This window comes from Babylonia areolata, chromosome 7, assembly GCF_041734735.1.
Source record: "Babylonia areolata isolate BAREFJ2019XMU chromosome 7, ASM4173473v1, whole genome shotgun sequence".
NCBI lineage: Eukaryota > Metazoa > Mollusca > Gastropoda > Neogastropoda > Buccinidae > Babylonia > Babylonia areolata.
In genome coordinates, this window is record NC_134882.1 from 35,888,679 (window position 1) to 35,908,121 (window position 19,443).

Sequence of the window (19,443 nt, forward strand, 5' to 3'; positions counted from 1 at the left end):
CACACACACACACACACACACACAGAGAGAGAGAGGGAGAGAGAGAGAGATTCTTCTTCTCTTCTCTAGTCTTCTGGATAGGTAGCCAACATTCAGTCGACTTGTCAATCGTGAATCTGCTTCACAATTCTTTTCCCGGCGGGGAGGGGGCCGGGGGTTGGGGGTGGGGGGGTGGGGGGGGAGGGTTGGTCCGAGATGGCCGGCTGTTTCAGTTAGTTCTCAGAGTTTAACAGGTTTAGGGGGGTTGGGGGGAGGGGGTGGGAAATGGCTGTTTGGAACTGGTCAGAGGTTGGCCACCCTGGGATGGAAGGCTGCCAGGGACGGCGCAGTGGCGGCTTCAGTGGGCAAGTCAAGTTGTTCCGTCATTCCGGGATCATGGTTCTAGGAAAGAGTCATTTTTCCTATCGCCGGCACACACTGCCGACAAGACCAGGAGCCGGCCTTATCTAAACAACCTGTCAAACGAAAGAAGGGGCGGCTCGTGACGAGCCGTAGCACAGCGAACTTAACTTGTGGAGATCGGCTCCACCACCATCAAAGAAAGAGCCTACAAGTCCCTCGTCAGGCCCATCCTCGAGTACGCCTCCACTGTATGGGACCCCCACGTGACCAAAAAGACGACATCAGCAAGCTCGAGCCAGTACAACACAGAGCGGCGAGATTCGTCCTAAACCGGCCGACACAGAAACACCTCAAGTGTCGGAAATCACGGTATGCTGGAACAACTAAAGTGGGCCAAACTACAACAACGAAGGAAATCAGCTAGACTCGCCATGCTCTACAAAATCCGTCACAACCTGGCCAAAGTCGAGACAAACAACATCATACCAAAGAACAGAAGAGGGATAGGCCACAACCAAGCGTACAGAATACCATCATGCCGCACTGACTACCGGAAATTCTCATTCCTGCCACGTACCATCAGAGAGTGGAACTCACTACCAGAAGCTACTGTCACCGCCCCTTCCCTTGAAGCTTTTGCCTCAAGGATGACCCGAATGTCTTGGTAAAAGCCTTGCCCCACCATCATCCAAAGTATGTCAAGTGAGGGACTAGGGCTCTGCCAGTCGGGGCTTGACCCCGGGGGCCGCTTTGGTAGCCGGAAAGGTCTGGTCCTGATGCCTGAAACAGATGATGGCTCCCCCCCCCCCCCCAATGGGCCCACAATCTTTCTACCCCCTCCATCCCATCACCTAGGAAGCTGGGTCATGCTGCTGCGCTCCTCCCCATTATGGTGTCAGAATCAGTGGTCAACGTGATGACCGTAGACTCCTAACAGGAAGAAAAGAAGATCAAGGAAGCCAACCGTCTTTGATTACCAACTGAAATGCCGGGTTTACACAAGAGCGCTCAGCCAGCTCTAGGTATCTTGCGATCCGGCGACATAATTATCACTCGCAACCCAAACTGGAAAAAGGCCAGTACTGTGTACAGAGTTTTTGCTTCTTTTGCATTTGTGGCTTGTACCTGTGACGTTTCACATTTTCTTCCGCTTGCGCACGCGCAAGAAGAACTGCAAGAAGACATCACAGAACATGGATTGTCCGGCAGAAACGCACTTTGCTGATAATTAGACGAAAAACAAAGTTCACTGATGTTTGCTGCCTGAATGTGACTTTTAAGGCCTGTCTAAAAGGTGCTGTCTTGTGTCTCTTTCACTTCATGAAGTTAAGTCAGTGATTTTTTCATTAAAGCGTTGCAGAAGTTACATCATCTGAAATTTAAAGAAAATAGTTGATCGCTCAGGTGACCATTGCCGTGGCAATTTTGAAGTTGTGCTCAATGTCTAGAGCAGTGAGAATGCCACTCAGAACCGGATGGTAGGATAGCTGGTATGACAGAGTTTTTGCAAGCTTCACAAAACCTCGTTGAAATGAATGTCAGCCATTTGATAGCTGTTTGAAATCCTCTGGAATTCACGCAATTCACTTGACAATTAGTCGAATGACAGAAAGGATGACAACAGCAACCAGCGACCCATGCACAAATCTAGTGTTACTTAACCGCGTTTGTGTACACAATTTATGGTTTTGATATTTGGAATATAGTATGTTTAACCGTATAGGTGATTTGAATTACCTATTTTGCATTCTACTTTCCAGTGTCGTTTTCTGAGTCAAGTTAGGAGCGACCTCATAATCAGTAAACAGAACTTGTAGAGTTTTTACTCAATTTTACTGCATTTATATGGTTAATATTCCAAGTGGCTATGCTCTTCCAGTCTTTTGCAGTCATCATGTAGCCTCAGTAGTCTATTTTATTTATTTATTTTCTTAATATTGGCATTGTCATGATACAAGATATAAACTGCAGAAGTCTGAAGAAGTCACTGGGCTGTCATGAATTATGAGAAAATGAGTCACAAAGTCCTAGTTTTTCATTCAGATAACTTAACAGTGGATATTTTGAAACATCAGATTCAGAGTGATCTGTATGATGGTGACAAGAGGCAGTTATACTTGAAGCAGCGCATTTGTTGATATCATATGGAAAGGATAAGTCATTTAGTGTGATTGAGAGGGTAGATGGGCACATGTGCATCAAGAATATTCAGCAATGTTCTGTAAAAAGGGAGGTGATTGTTGATCCATGGATGTATAATTCAACTTTTGAATTTGCTTGTATTTAGATGAAAATAAAACTTTGATGTTTAGTTGTTTTTTTTCTTTGATTAGAGTCAAGCTGCTGGCTTTTGCCTAAAGCGACGGAAGCAAGATGCCGGTGGCCACCGGTGAAGATCCGCAGTCTACTGAACAGTGTGGCATTAGGGATGTGTGGGCCAGTAACTTAGAATCTGAGTTTAAACACATCCGTCGGGTGGTCAAAGACTACAAATATGTGGCCATGGTAAGTGAAGGTGTTTTTCCATTTTTATTATGGTAATACTAATAGCAGTAACACTAGTTTTGTCTGCACTAGTTGGGTCACAGTAAGTATGTTATTTAAACGTAATTTTAGATAGAAAATTTCCTTTCTATTAATCATTTGGGCAGTAATCATATTTCCTGTCATTGTTAACAGTAAATATTTTGTATGTATGGCAGGCATCTATCCTCGATTGGACCACTGTGGACCTTTCAAACACCTGAGGTATGATTCGATCATGCCTCGCGCGGTAAAGACTCCACCAGTTTACTGGCCTATAAAACCTACTTTTCTGAAATCTGCCACAAATTTCCCACATTTTGGACTCTTTGTTAGCCCTGGAGATGATAGCCAGCAGGAATCTGACACATCTGAAACTGCTTGAAGTTTATGAATTTTTTACACTTGTAACAAGCAAAGGGTATGACTGTTTTGGCCTGGGTTCAGGGCCATGTTGGCATTTGAGGTAATAAAATGGCAGACCAGCTGGCCTTGATGTTGAATGTCACCCCCCCAAAAAAAAATATATCAAGCTCTTGTGAACCATACATAGACATGAAGCAGAAAATGAACACTTACATAAAAGATATTTTGCAAGAGGAGTGGAACACCAAGACAGACAACAAGCTGTTCTAAACTTGTCTGGACCTAAAAGAGATCCTCCCATCCGTTGTGAAGAATCGAGGAGAGTCATCTGACTGTGCTGTGCAGACTCTGCATGGGGCACTTTTCTTACTTATTCTTGTTTGAAGTGGAGGAGGTCCCAGGTTGCATTCCCTGTGTTGAGCCTCTTACTGTGAAACATGAGCTCATTGACTGCTGTGATCTGCACAATGTGAGACACAGACAATACATGGCGTATTCTCTGAAGACTTGTTTTGTGATGTCCTTCTGTGGAGCCTAATGGACTTCTTGAAAGAAGTGAATATTTTTAATCAGATTTGACTGGTTTGAATTCTGGAAGGTTTTAAACTTTTTGAGTGAAAAGATTGATTATACACTACAGTATAATTTGTCATTGTGGGTGAGCACATTCTCTGTACTCTGTAGTGCATGGCCATGGTGCGTTGTTCTTCAGTAGCTGGTGCAGAGGACTCAGTTCTGTCAACAGGGTTGGGCAGGAACCTGGCATGTAACTGGACTGTGCTTTAGTATGACCACAGCTCATTGACATTGGTAGGGGCTGGAGCTTAAGTCACTGCCTTGATCTTTTCTGGTACAGGATGAAGACCATCCCTATCAATGTTGTGGCCCAGATACTCCACTCTTCCTTTCATGAACTCTCATTTTGACTTTTGTAACTGAGTCCATGTTCCTCCAGTCTCTGGACGACTATCAGTTCTATCCATGTGTTCTTCTGTCTCTCCTGTCAGTTCAATGTTGTCTATGAATAAGAAGAATCTCTGAACAGCTAAATTCCTACAGACACGATTGACATAAGGGTACCACTCATGTCGGTTGTCGGTCAGGGTGCCCACGTACTTTATGTGGTCAACCATCTCCACAAGCTCGCCCCTGTTGACAGTGGGGTTGACCTTGGGCTTTTAGACCTCTTTAAGTTGACAGCTCTTTTTTTTTCTTTTTTTTGTTTGTTTTTTGTTGCCCCATCATCTGCACCGTTAAGTGACATTACTCCCGCACCACTCATTCCGAGTACTCCATACACAGCCACACCCTGGTTTGTCTGTTGCAGTCCCAGTGCCGGTAGTCCACTGGGAATCATTAATGCTAGGTCACCAGGAGGCCACACACTAGAGGAGACGGTGCACTGCTGCTGAGTCACTTCGGAGGCATTCGGGAGTGCCTGTTCTGATTTAACGTTCTTAGGATACCACCTACTAAGACCCATACTGACAACAATAATGGCATTGTTGTGGAGCCAGATTGAGTGAGCATCTCCTCCAGAGTGGAGATTGCGGCCATGTCCCTCCAACGGCAGTCCCCAATGAATCCGCTGACACTGAAGATCTTGACAAGGCGCTGAACAGCCAGCTGTTTTGTTTTCTGCACATTCAGTTCCAGGTAGTTGCTATGACACCACTTGACCAGTTCCTTCTTGGCATTCCAGTAAGCTGCCTCATCATTCCTTAAGACCAGACTGGACAGCGATGTTTTGTCTGCAAACTTGGCCAGCAGAATGGAATTGCCGTTGCTGCAGCAGTCGGCGCTGTACAGCATGAATAGAGTTGGTGAGAACATGCAGCCCTGTGGAGCTCCATTGTTGGTAGTCAGATCATCCGTCTGACAGGGCTTGTCTCCATCTACGCTTAAATTTTTATTCAAAACATGGAAGTTTTTCTTCATGGGTTTTAATGAAGGACAGATCACCATGAGTGTCTGCATTGGTGGAAACATCATTTACATGAGGTCATGTTATTTAAAAGCGGTGTCAAGTGGAAAATGTGTAATGCATGTCATGCCAGTCACTTTGGTCTACATTTTGCTGATTTTACTAGTGTTGTCTTTTTAAATACCTCTGTTCATTATTTTAGTATTTTATTTTTTATTAGACTAATGTGACTGTCTGAAATCTTTAAAAAATGTGGTTATCTTGCTATTTCCTTACTTTTGATTTTTCACCTTCATGTCCCAGGTTATATTCCTGTATTGTTGACATGCACTGTATATGTGTGTGTGCGCATCAGGAAGTGGTGCAGAATTTAACTTAAGAAGTATTGGTACAAAGTATATATGTCAATTAAGACATGAAAATGGCTCTCTCTTAGTATACTGGTCCACTTCTCACCCATATACTGACTCATATTTGTCAGTTATCCTCCCAGTGCATGGGGGAGGAACCGAACCTTCAGTTCATTTTCTTGTGTCCCTATTTGCAGGACACAGAGTTCCCTGGTGTAGTGGCACGACCCATCGGGGAGTTCCGCAGCACATCAGACTACCAATACCAGCTGCTGAGATGCAACGTCAACCTGCTGAAAATCATCCAGATTGGCATCTCCTTTTTTGATGATAAGGGCAACCGAGCCACCCCAGTGTCCACATGGCAGTTCAACTTCAAATTCAATTTGACGTATGTGTGTGTGTGTGTGTGTGCTTGAAACAGGTGTGCCTGGGTTCTTTCTTTTGTTTGTTTGCATACTAACACTGAAAAATGACGTGTCTGAAGTTGATGAGTGTTAAAAGTGTATTTATAGCTTTTGTTTAGATACTACTGCTCCTAGTTTCCAACTTGTTAGCTTCACAAAAAAGTTTTAAGTTTATTAAGTTCTGACACTTCACTTCGTTTAAATCTATATATGAAATGAATACATATAATGATATGGAACGTAACTTGTTAAGTTTCTGAACTGGACATGTCATTTGATCATATGCTTTTTTTTTCCAAATCAAAATCATTTCAATCTGGAGACCATGTTTGGGCACATGGAAACACAAAGAAAAATAACTCCACTTTCTGGAGACGTGCAATCCCATGATGAACAAAAATGAAAAGAAAACATAAATTAGATTGAAAAGGAGACAAAATGAGTCAGTAATTATAGTGTATAACAGATTGTGGACTGAGTGACTGTGGAGATAACAAAAGTAAGAATACCATTGTATAGCCTCGATAAATATTGGCAAATTTTAGGGGAAAAAACCCCGCAAGTCACATAATGCATATATATGAAAATCAAATGACACACAGGCACACACACACGCACATGCACATGCACACGGTCGGATACACATACGTAGACTTGTGTTGCTTCAAGAGTTTTTCCATTACATTTGAATATTGGCAGTTTACAGACGCTTCCCCCAGAAAATGTCGCACCTTGAAGCATTTACCATTCATTTCTGTAATTTACAACGATCTGATAAGGTGTCTTTTGCTGTTTGGAGATCTTTGAGTTATACAACTAATAAAATACATTAACAGTGTTATCTTTGCAAAGCAAAATAAACATCTTATACAATTAGTCAGTCTTGAAAATCACGATATATGGTGCCCATCTCTTTAACACTATTCAAACTGCTCATACTTTCTTATAAAACTTCTTTCTTTCATATCATTAAGATACTCTGCTTTGGTAATGTAACAGTACTATAAATCAATGTAGTATATAACGAAAGTATATTGCAAGATATTGTCATCCTGTGTTGTGCAGAAAGTTTTAACCACAGTAACTGCAAAAAACTGGATATTTTACACCACACCCTTTCTCTATGTAATGTTCTTTCTCTGTTTAGTATTTTTTGGGGAAAAAAAACCAAAACAAATTTTTTTTTTATTGAAGTGAATTTGAAATCCATGTGCAGGGAAGACATGTATGCCCAAGAATCCATTGACCTGTTGCGAAAATCAGGCATACAGTTTGAGCGACATGAAACAGATGGCATCCAGCCAGATGAGTTTGCAGAGCTGCTGATCTCTTCCGGCGTTGTGCTCATGGAAGACATTAATTGGCTTTCTTTCCACAGGTATGGTTTGCTTGGAAAAATGTTTCCTTATGCAGTAATAAGCATCTGTCACCTTTGTTAATTCTTGAGACTAAGGTTCCATGTTTAAAGACAATGATAAGCTAAGTGCTTCCCATAGCTTTTGTGTTGATGGTTATTGACACAGCACATCCAAACGGTTTGGATTCTTACTTGATTCAAAATGCAGTGAACTGTGTGCTTGAGAGAACCTGTTTGAAAATGCCGGTCATGGCCATACTTTTCTTCACATTCCATGCATGGATCTAAATCTGAATGGAATATGCTAAAAAATAGAAACACTTCAGTACGTAAACTCCATTTAGTCTGTGTAGTAAAGAGGCTTTGAGAAGAGAGTGACTTGTCAGAGTGCCTTATTTGGACACATTTCCTAACCATGGCGGTTGATTGAAGTCAAATCCGCAGTTGTTAAAATGCCAGTCATGACAGGCGATCTCTCTGTGGCATGTGGTCAAACTTTTTTTTTATATATCATAATTATTATTTATTTATTTATATATGTACGCTTATCTATCTATCTATCTATATATATATATTTTTTTTTTTTTTTCCCCCAAGGCCTGACTAAGCGCGTTGGGTTACGCTGCTGGTCAGGCATCTGCTTGGCAGATGTGGTGTAGCGTATATGGATTTGTCCGAACGCAGTGACGCCTCCTTGAGCTACTGATACTGATACTGATACTGTAAAAACACACAGACAGACACACACACACACACACACACACACACACACACGCACACGCACGCACATCATTCGGATGAGACAATAAGCAGCACAAGTGCAGCATGCACTTAGCACATGTAAAAGAACCCTCAGCAACAAAAGGGTTGTCCCTGGCAAAATTTTGTAGAAAATTCCACAATAGGAAAACAAATAAAAATGCAGACAAAAATACAACAAAAAAAAACAAAAAAACAGGTGGCGCTCTCAGTGAAGCGATGCGCTTTCCCTGGGGAGAGCAGCCGGAATTTCTCATAGAGAAATCTGTTGTGGCGAAAAAAAAAGTGACACAATGTACATCAAGCATGATACTTTTCCGCCGTTAGGCGGAAAATCGCCGTGGTTCATTACAAATCAGCCGTTCAAAATATCGATCCGCCGCCAGTGAAGATGATTCCGCCGCACGAAACTTTGATTTCCGCGGAGCGACACATTTCAATAAATTCTGGAAGGTGGGGGTCATTTTTGGCTCTGCACCGGTTTCCAATCAATGATTATCATAGTAGGCCTATCCCAGAATTCACTTCCGCTTCGCGGGAAGTCTCGTTTGTTGACCGGCTTACTCTAGGCTACAGCGACGTAGATCTAGGCTACAGTGAACGACTCACACAAATTGTCAATGCCAAGGCCTGTTTTCATTGAACGGACAGCTAAAACATCTTCTTTTGATCGAGATTCAAAGAACAAATGGTGCCCATTCAAATTTATGGAGATGGAAACTGCCTCCCCCGATGCGCATCACTGCTAGCAACAGGAGTCCAAGAACATCACTTTCAAATGCGCCTCAGAATTGCTGTTGAACTGGCTGCGCATGAAGACTTCTACCTCACAGAAGAAAATTTGAGATCAACTGCTTCACCCGCAGATCATCTTAAAACATATGCTTTGTTCTCAGACCAGTATACATCAACAGAACTGACTTCAGAGGCTGTTCGCAGTACTTTTAGAAAAGAGGTGCTGCACATTCTCACTCCAGGAACATACATGGGGATCTGGCAACTACATGCTGTTGCTAGTGTCTTGCAAAGACCGATTTTTTCTATTTATCCTTCCTATGGAGGACACAATGTACGACAGTACCTCCACAGAATCATTTCACCAAGAGTGAGCAGTCATTCCAAGGAGTCGGATTTGCCTGGCATCATGTGGACAAGAACGGATGGAAAGAGTTTGCCAGAAAGTGCTTGGACACCAAACCATCTTGTTGTCTGTCTCTCTGGCAGTAAGTCCCGAAGCTCTGCACAACCTGGTCCAGACTCTCCACAGTCCATTGCCAAGGATTCTGCATGCATTAGCAGCGAGGCCTCGGACAGAAAAAGGAAGGCATCAGCAGATATCCGAGCCTTCTTCTCAAAGAAATCTTGTTGAGTGTCCTGTACGTGCATATGCCTCCTCCATGTTCCTGCAAAACCCCTGTTTTACAACTACATCCAGAGTAAAACTAAAAGTTTTCCTGTTTCTGGGACAGACCTGTTTGGATGACTTAGCTTTGCTGAATTACATTTTGCTGTTGGATAAATTTACCTGTGGATTGGTGGTCCGGTAAGGCTATAATTCATGCATGATCATTTTTTTTAACAAAGAAACAGCGTTTCTTTATAATGTTCTGTGTGCTTTTCTCACACCCAGTTTGCCCCTTACAGTAACAATACTAATTTTTCCAGGTAAATTCTAACACATGGAATGGGCTTGCAAGGATTGCTCCAACTGACTTTTTAGTGTCTATATAGACTATATACTAATCAATAGACACTAAAAAGTCAGTTGGAGCAACCCTTGCAAGCCCATTCCATGTGTTTTGTTATGTGTTCTTTCTCTGATTTTATATATATATGGCTAATTCGTGTTCAAAATGTCAAATTTCCCCAGAGGAGCATGCCCCCGGATCCCCCCCTCCCCCCTTTTTTTTTGGGGGGGGGGGGGGGGGGGGATTGTACCATGTTAAGCCTCGTTCTAAAGAGGGGGGGGGGAGTAAACAGTTACACTAATTGAGAAAATCCATGTCTGTATTAATTAGTCTTTTATTTTTGACACTGTTGTGGGTTCAGTCCACAGAAAAAAAAAATCCTCTTTTTTTTCCAATTTCAGCTGCATTTTTTGTTGTTGTCTGATTTTCCTCTCTTTTTTTCCTGCCTTGGTGGCATGCCTGGTACATGCATGCACGCAACAGAAACCTTTGAAGCATATGTGTCAATCCTTTTATTGTGCTGAAATTCCGTCAGGAGATGATGCAGCAGTACACTTCATGACTGCAGGTAGAAAATGTTGTGTAGATTTATTGCTGGTGCACCAAAGATTCATCCATTTTTCATGGAAGTAGTATTATGTTTTGTCATGTTCAAACATGCATGCAGTCTGTCTCTTATTTGGACATCCATAGATGTGTATCTCTATCACCGGTCTGTTTTCGCATGGCTCTGTATCTCTATTGTGCGACGTCACTCCCCCCAGTTTTCCACCCATTCTGAAACTTTGTGTGAGTGTGTGTATGTGTGTGTGTGTTTGAATGATCATGAGTTGAAAGAATGGGACTCTCTCGCGCGCGCACACACACACACACACACACACAAACAGCATGCGCATGCACACACACACACACACACACACACACACACACACACACACACACACTCACACAGAGGCACACACAGACACATGCACACTCGCACACACACAACCATCACACACACACCATCAAACATACACAATCACACATATACACACTCAAACTCACAGTTGCATCGAAAAGAAGACTCATGCATGCACACAGACATATGCTTTTTCTCTAGCACATGTGCACAAACATGCGCGCTCACTCACTCGCGCACACACTCACATGGAGCTAAAAAATTGCGTGCGCGTGCACACACACACACACACACACACAAACACACACTCATTTACACACTCACACAGATATGCTTTTTCTCTAGCACACACACACAAACGTGCACACACGTGCACTCACAAAAACATGCACACACATTCACATAGAGCTAAATTGAATGCACGAACGCACGCGCACGCACACATTCACACGCACGCACACACACAGAGTTGAATTCAAAACAATATCTACACTTAATAAACCTATTTAGTGTTTATCCACGCACCCCCCTCAATTACCCTTATCCCTCAGTTTCAGAAAATTTGAAAATTTTAGAACTCATCTATGAGGATGCATTATTGGTTTGAAGGTGTGTGGACTTGTCATGTTTAAAAGTGAATGTATGTGTTGAAAACTTATGGCATCAAATTACACATTTGATTATACTGCACATGATAATACCAAGCTTCTTGAAGAATGACGGCACACTAACTGAATCCTTTTGAAAGACTAAGCACACAAGAGAAAGCATCTCTCTCTCTCTCAAGCAGCTCTCACTCCAACAAAGTAGTCTGGATCCATAACTGCTATTCCAGCTTGTTTGTGTTTTAGCGGATACGACTTCGGCTATATGGTTCGGATATTGACGGGGGATAATTTGCCGGGGGAAGAGAGCCAGTTCTTCAATATGCTGAAGTTGTTCTTCACCAACATCTACGATGTGAAATACCTGATGAAGAGCTGCAAGAACCTTAAGGGGGGTCTCCAGGAGGTCGCAGATCAGCTGGAGGTAAGCGCCTGGTTTCAGTTGTTTGTGTGTTCTATTTTCTTTCAGTCATTGTAAAAAATGGAGGTGTTGTTTAAGAAAGCAACTTGATTGGTGCTCATTTTATTGGCTTCATACACTGCTGTTTGCTGAAAATACAGTATCATTTTACCATGGCCACCAGAAGAAACTGCAAGTTCTCAAGTGATCCTCAAATTTCTTGTTTTAAAATTTGAAATTTACCTTTTTTTAATTAAGTGTCCTGTAAAAAGCCTGTGATGTGCTGGTGAGAATCCCTTTTATCCCAATAAAATGTAGGCAGATGGTTGGACCTTTTTTTTTGGCCAAGCCACTTCTCTGGCTTCAATGACAGGCTGTCATCAGTTGAGGGAACCCATTTCTGGCTGCAAGATACATGAAAAGATCTGGTCTGTTGATGTTGTTTGATCTACAAATACACCTCATACCAGTTCAAACAAGTGTCATAACCCAAGCTCCCGTGCCCCCCTCTCTTTCTTTCTCTGTCTCTCTGTGAAAAGAAAAGACAAAAACACAGTAGAATGTAACAAATCTGTTCAACAATGCCTATAGTTGAAACTTATTAAAGGGACACGGCGAACTGATACTGAGCTTGCTTTTTTTCTTTCATTTTCTATATTTTCTTTTCATTGTCTCTGTCAAGATTATGAATTGTTAGTGGATGACTTCAAATGAAAATCCGAATACCGCAGGATATATATATATATATATTTTTTGGTTGTTTTCTGTGTGTGTCAGTGTGTGTGTGTTCTTATCAAAATTTTACATACTTTTCCTAGTACCTTCAATTTTTTCTCTTTTCTTTTTTGCACTGATAGGTCATGAGAGGAGTTGTCCATTTCAAGTGGTGGATACCACATTTTGTTTCAATAGTGTTTTCTATCTGTCCCTATCACACACACACGCACGCATGCGTGTGCGCTCACTCCCTCTCATTGTTTCTCTCATAGGCAAAACTGGACCTTGTAATTGGAATGAACTTCTTCTTTCACTTTGTCAGGTCTCCACACTCAGCTTTTTCAAGTCTGGCCTTAAAACCCACCTCTTCCTAAAATAGCCTCCCTTCCCTGCCTCTTCCTTGTCTTCAGTTATTTTTCCAGTTTTAGAGTTATGCATGCGTTTGAATGACTGGTGCAAAAGCACTTTGATTTGTCTCTGCACAAGATTCAGTGCTATATAAATATAATAATTATTATTAATTATTAATTATAGATGCCCTGTGACCAGGCCAGCTGGGTTACTTTCATTGTCAATGTGTTTTCTACAGACTGATGATGTGTGCTAAACTTAGAGAACTGACATAGGCATATATGGGCTAGACTGGTCCACCTTCGTCCCTTTGACTGACACTGTCCCCTTTTGCTATCCATGAACTTTGAATAGTTGGAGGGGTGTGGGGTGAACAGGTAATTGATGAAAGTGTTATCTTAGCAGTACCTTGACTTAACTCTTTAAAAAATCAAACCTTGAAAGTCACATTTTTTAAACTTAAAACTTTATTTCTTCTGATGTCATCATTTTGCTTGAAATCTTTCTTCAAACTCTTAAGTTTACAATATACAGTTATGTTTTAAATCAGTGTGTTCAGTTTTTATTTTATTTTATTTTTTTTATATAGTTTGTTAATACATTCAGACCTCAGCTGTTCAAGCTTTCCTCCTTGTATTGTGGATTTGTGGGGACAGTTGTTTGGTTTGTAATGATTGTTTCTTGTTAGTAATGATTGTTTTCTTTGGACTTTCAGATATGTTAGTTTTCATTGGGCTGTTGTGTTACTTTAGACTATTGTTAGTTATGTGGCTTTTCTGTGGACTAATGTCAGTTATGTTGGTTTTCTGTTGACACATGTTGGTCTTCTTTGGACTATTAGTATTGTTCGTGATTCTTGTAATATGCCCTCTCTTCTTTTCTCTCTCTCTCTCTCTGGGTCTCTCCCTCTATCTGAATCCCTTTCTCTTTCCCTTCCTCTGAGTGTGCGTGGTTGTCTTCTCTTGGGTTTGTCTGTTTAAAATCAACAGACCAATAGATAGGTGTAGGACACAAACTTTGATATTTGTAATAATGACATGAGCTTCATTATATGTGTTATGTGTGTGCTCTTTTTTCTTTTCTTGTTCTTATGTTACACATGTTGTTATGTATGCCAAAAGAAAAAGAAAAAAAAAGTATTCATGTTGGTTTTGTTTGGACATTTGTTCATATTGGCTTTCATTGGAGTGATGTTAGCTACATTATTCTCATTGGACAACTGCGGTGGCTTGTGTTCCAGATCAAGCGTATTGGCCCACAGCATCAGGCTGGAAGTGACAGTCTACTGACTGGAGATGCCTTCTTCAAAATGAGAGAGGTTGGAACTAGAGAGGGAAGCGAGACAGAGGGGTGAAATAAAGCAGTACTAAGAATGAAACAAGAACATAAAAAATCATTTTAGTTACACATACTTAACCGTGACCCACTAGTGCAGACTCCGGCAGGTGTCTGATTCCTGTCCTGTGCAAACTACTACCCGCCTATGCGGAGAAAACAAAAGTAAAAAAAATAATATAAACTGTACTCGCGGCTGTTGACTGAAGTCTGCAGTTGTCAGAATGTTGATCTTGACAGGCGATCTCTCTGTGGCATGTGTTGAGCGCACGCATACTTGCACACATGTATGCAAACACGCACACACACACCAAAAACTTTTGAAGAATATGACATGAATGCTTTGTGTGTGTGTGTGTGTGTGTGTGTGTGTGTGCTTAAATTGTTAGGCAATGACGCCTCAGTACACTTCATGACTGTAGATAGTATAGACTGTTTAGATCTGGGATCTGTTGCTGGCACACCAAAGATTCATCTGTATTACGTGCATGGAGTATTATAGTTTCTTCAAATGCACATGCACTCTGTCACTGATGTTGATGTCTGAAAGCCTAGATGTGTTTCTCCATCGCCATTTTCTTCATTTTCACTCTATTTCATTTTTGTGCAACGTCACTCCTCCAGCTTTCCACCCTTTCTGTAACAGTGTGTGTGTGTGTGTGTGTGTGCACGTGTTTGCATAGTCATGAGTTGAAAAAATGGGACTTGAACTCATGTGTGTGTGTGTACATGTGAATATGTGTACATGAATGCCCATGCAAACTCTCACACATAGTTGAATTGTAAACACACACACACACACACACACACTCTCTCTCCCTGTCTGTGTCTCACACATTCACATGCAAGAGTGCATGATCACACAGAGTTGAATTGAAAACACACATGCGCGCGCGCACACACACACACACACACACACACACACACACACACACCCTCATACATACACACACACAAACTGCCACAGAGTTGCATTGAAAACACATGCATGGACACACACACTTTCTCTCACACAGAGACGTGTGCACACACACACACACACAAACCATGTGCACGCCCACACACATACACACAGACAGAAATAAATCGAATGCATACACATACACAGAGTGAGCTCAGAAAACAATGCACACCCACCCCCTCCAGGTTTCGGTAAATTTCAAAATTTTAGAATTTCACATCTGACCTATCGGCTATGGTAGCCTCTCAATGCCTGACCAGCACATTGTTTTTTTGCAAAGGTCAGGCATCTTGGCCTTTCTAAATTTTGACAGCAGATGTGCTGTAGTGTATATGGAATATTCCTCATGCTTTGACTCTTGAAACTGAGAGTTGAGTAAAGCTGGAATTTTTCCTGAGGTGCACAAATAGACAGGAGAAAACTTGCTGTTCAGAGTGAGGAAATGGACTTGTCCTTTTTCAGGTGTTTTTTGAAGAGGACGTGGACAAGAGCAAGTACTGTGGGCATCTGTATGGCCTTGGGACGTCATACGTTTCCAATGGCATGAACAATGATGGCACCAACAACTCCCATACGCCCAATGCCTTGGAAGAGAGTAACTCAGGGGCAGTTGGCGGGACTGCCAACTCGTTCTCATGATCATCAGCTGTGTGTAGCCTGGTCTTCATAATCATTTTATCCATTGATCATTTTCATTTTTGGGTTTTTGACGTCAGACTGGTTGTACGGCATGGTGCAGCTTGTGTTTCTGGGCAGTGGTCATAGATAGGGATATCAGACTGGAAATGACTTGCCAAGAGATGGAAGTGCACGCTCATGCTCACATCCACATGTACTACATACATGAACATACGTGCACACATGCGCGCGCACACACACACACACACACACACATACACACACTGCAGATACACACATGTGACACGATCAGGGATCCCAATTTCAAATGAACCGAAAGTGTTGATTCACCTGTCCATATATCTTTACTAAGAACCATTCCAACCCTCATTTCGAAAACATAGGGCAGGTTCTCTACTCTATTTTTAAGCTGGGTCTGGACAGTAATTTCTAGAGCTTGAATTTACCGAGGAATCAATTTTTTTTGTTTTTTCAGGTGGAAAAATTATAGAAGAGCAATAATTAAATTGGGACACTATCACCTTTGTTGCTGTAAAGCCAGTAGTATGCTGGAAAACACTGATGTTTATGTGGTTGGTTTTACTCTTGACGTATGCTTTAAGCCGCACAGTTGGATTGCTGATAGTTAGGGTTTTAGGAGAGTTTGAAAGGTGGCAAAGCCAAGTGTTTCAAAAGCATGGATGTAACTGAATAATGGAACTTTCCAGAACAAATCGAAGACATGAAATGAACATGTTGTGTAAAAGACCTGCCTTTGTCTAGATCCCTGCACATACACACAAATAAAGTAGATGCATGCACACACACACACAAAGTATGAGTGAGTCTGCATCTTAACTGTTGCAGTCTGGTTCAAATAATTTTGTGTAAAAAATCTTTTTTCCATATATTTTTTAAAGTTTTATTATGAATGGGCATATGTAGAGGGTAAATTTTTCATATTGTGTTATCTGTGCGCATATCTCTGGATATCTGAATTCATTTAGGCGTTAAGTTTGCTAGATTTACAAGTTGGTGAAAGGATACCAACCTATATTCAAACCTGTCAGCCTCTTGGGGTACATGTCTTTTCTAATCATTTGTAGGGTACTGAATTATGCGGACAAAATGTTGGGTGGGCTTGGCCTTATTTCAGAGCGAGCTGAGGGGGGCAAAGTATTGCTAATTTCTTTGCTATTTTTGGGTGGATCTTTTATTTCCTGCATCCTAGCACTGTGGTAAATGCCTGAATGAGGATGCCCCCATGGGTCGAGACACTTGCTCTGGATATCAGCTCTAGATGAAGGCAATTATGTCAACTAGGTGGCGATTCTTCTTGGAAAAGTGGCTTGTGAGGATGTAGATATAATACCAGAGTAAGTGGGGGATGTGTTTGATGTGAACTGAAATCTGTTCATAGTGCTGGTTTTGTGTCAGGTGTTCTTGCTGTTGACAAAATGAAATTATTTCTGAAGGGGGTCGGGGTGGGGGTCTTTAGCCCTAAAAAAAAAATCTGCAAAAAAAACTAAGAAACATTGCTATTTTGAATAATTGTCCCAACATCTATAACATGTCAGTCATGGATGTATATTTTTTTCTTTTCTTTTGTATGTATTTTTCTTGGATACTGACGGGACTGATTTGCTATTTTCCCTTGATTCTGTTGCCACAGGATATATGTAACCTCCAAGTTTTAAGCTTGCCTCCTCCTCCTGTGTTGCGCTGGTCCTTTGAAATACATGTATGTGGTAAGTCACAAAGCTCATGCTTTTTTTGGAAGATTGATTGCAATGCAGAAGTGTATATGCTAAAATGAGAACTGTGTGCACTGCACAGAATCATATGGTAATGAGAAACAGTGTACTGTTCACCTGGAAACACTGCAGAGAGAGGGATTTGTTTATCACTGTAAAACTTTTTTTTTTAAATAGAAAAAAGACACTGTGATCAGTAATGTTTCCCTGTTGTGATAAAAACACAAACAAAAAAAAGTGGGAACAAATGTTTATTTCTTGATGTCCTGACATTTTTTTTCTCCCGAAGTTGTATTTCGTTTTATTGTTTTAAATCCCCTTCATAAAGGGGAAGTGGATGGAGGAGGAAAAAAAAGATAAAAGGAAAGAAGCGTTGATCAGAGATTACTTGGTGTCCTAAAGGAGCCTACATGATATGACGTGTGTTTGATCACCTTCGGCAGTACTTGGTTGGAAATTCAATTGGCTTATGCCAATACTCATCAAGTGTAGGTACATAGTTTTGTCTTAGACTCTGTTTTTACTAGGATAATTTTAGCTCAAGCCAGGACAGTCCATAATACAGTAAATTTTATTTTTTTCTCAGCCTTTGAAATGGTTAGTACAGCAAGCTGTTTGATCTTGATTCCTGCTAAAATCCTGTTTCGCAGATGATGAAACACATTGATCTCCATACCAAGTAATAACTGTGTCAGAAACTCTGACCTGAATTTTTCTTTCTCTTAAGGACCTCATCTTCTGATTTAGAAGAAAAACTGTAAGGAAAATTCATTCTGGTGGATCAGTAATTGAATTGAAGTAGATAATTTTGATTTTATTTTGATTTATAGGAGAATATGGTTTCTCCCCTTGTGAGCTAACACTGTTTTATTAGAAATGTGTGCAGTCTGTAAGGAAGTACATGGATGATGTGTGGAATGTCTGGGAAGTGTTGTCCTTGACTTCTTATGAAACGTTCGTTTTTAAGTTCTTAGTGTATTGTATGCATGTCTTTTTAATCTGTGTATCCTCAGGTGTGCAAGTAGTTAAAAAATGTGTGGAAGTTTTATTTTATATTTTCAGTTTCTACAAATAAAGTATGTGAAAGAACGATGTGTGCATAATGTTGATTATTCTGCAGAGAAGAGTTACCCAACTAGCTGCTCTATGGAGAGAAGAGTTGCCATACTAATATTTACTAATAATAGTAATAATAATAATTTATATAATGCCTTTCAATCTTCAAGGCGCTTTATAGCAACAGCAAAAAGTAATACAAGAAAAACATTAGTAAGGTGTATAACACAAAAAATAGATAACAAATAACATACACACACACATGCACAGGGGCGCACACAAGCACACATACATGTATGTGCACACACACACATTGTTTTGAAAGCAATATACAATGGCAGATGATGCATGCAACCACATTCAAATTCACACTTTTTTCCCCCACCCTTCCAGCTCGCTCTCTGTGATCACACACGCACAGTAGAATTGAACACAGACTTGAATTGAACATTATTGAAAACAATACACAGTCATGCACACACGCACGCACACTCTGTCTCTTACATACAGACACACCCACACACTTGTCTTGAAAACGATACACACACACACACACACATTCGGTCGGTCTGTTTATCACACACTTCTCTTGCGCACACATATGAATGCATTATTTCATAGAGTGGGATTACACTTTTTACCCTCAGATTACACTTACCAGGTTACTATGCTACACTTAGGTATGTGAGGGGGTAAACGGGTCTGGTGTAAATGCATGCAGAAAATCAAGTTTGTGTATTCTTCATGTTGGTCAGATGGACATCCCAGTCTCAGTAATGAAGACAGCTGTACACTGTATGTCCTCCGCACAGCCGTAGAGCTTCTGGGTCACTGGAATTGGGTCGGGCCAGTACCTCTTCCTGTGCACCTCATGGAAAGGGCAGGACTTCAGCAGATCATCTGTTCTTGTCTGGTTGTCAGCCTCACAGGGGCACCGTACTGAGTTACCAATGCAGAATTTAGTATATAAGGGGTGTTTTAGGCAGATTGTAGTCTGTCCTGGGTATGAACACTGACACCTGTTCCCAC

The 19,443-nt window shown here is 41.2% G+C and overlaps 1 protein-coding gene across 1 annotated transcript; it reads left to right on the top strand.

The window, feature by feature from the left end:
- The first annotated feature begins 1,498 nt into the window (after positions 1–1,498).
- LOC143284015 (CCR4-NOT transcription complex subunit 7-like) lies at positions 1,499–18,447 on the top strand. The gene is made up of 7 exons (XM_076590556.1): positions 1,499–1,636; positions 2,676–2,847; positions 5,703–5,896; positions 7,129–7,290; positions 11,469–11,646; positions 13,931–14,008; positions 15,449–18,447. The coding sequence occupies exons 2-7, from the start codon at positions 2,716–2,718 to the stop codon at positions 15,623–15,625; spliced, it is 921 nt and encodes a 306-aa protein (XP_076446671.1). The 5' UTR covers positions 1,499–1,636; positions 2,676–2,715; the 3' UTR covers positions 15,626–18,447.
- Positions 18,448–19,443: the final 996 nt, after the last annotated feature.

What these genes read in the sequence shown, in the direction of transcription:
- LOC143284015 (XM_076590556.1), top strand. Translation starts at nt 2,716, where the DNA reads ATGCCGGTGGCCACCGGTGAAGATCCGCAGTCTACTGAACAGTGTGGC. An exon ending in AACTTCAAATTCAATTTGAC is followed by an intron (nt 5,897 to 7,128) that starts GTATGTGTGTGT and finishes ATCCATGTGCAG; the next exon opens with GGAAGACATGTATGCCCAAG. An exon ending in AGGTCGCAGATCAGCTGGAG is followed by an intron (nt 11,647 to 13,930) that starts GTAAGCGCCTGG and finishes CTTGTGTTCCAG; the next exon opens with ATCAAGCGTATTGGCCCACA.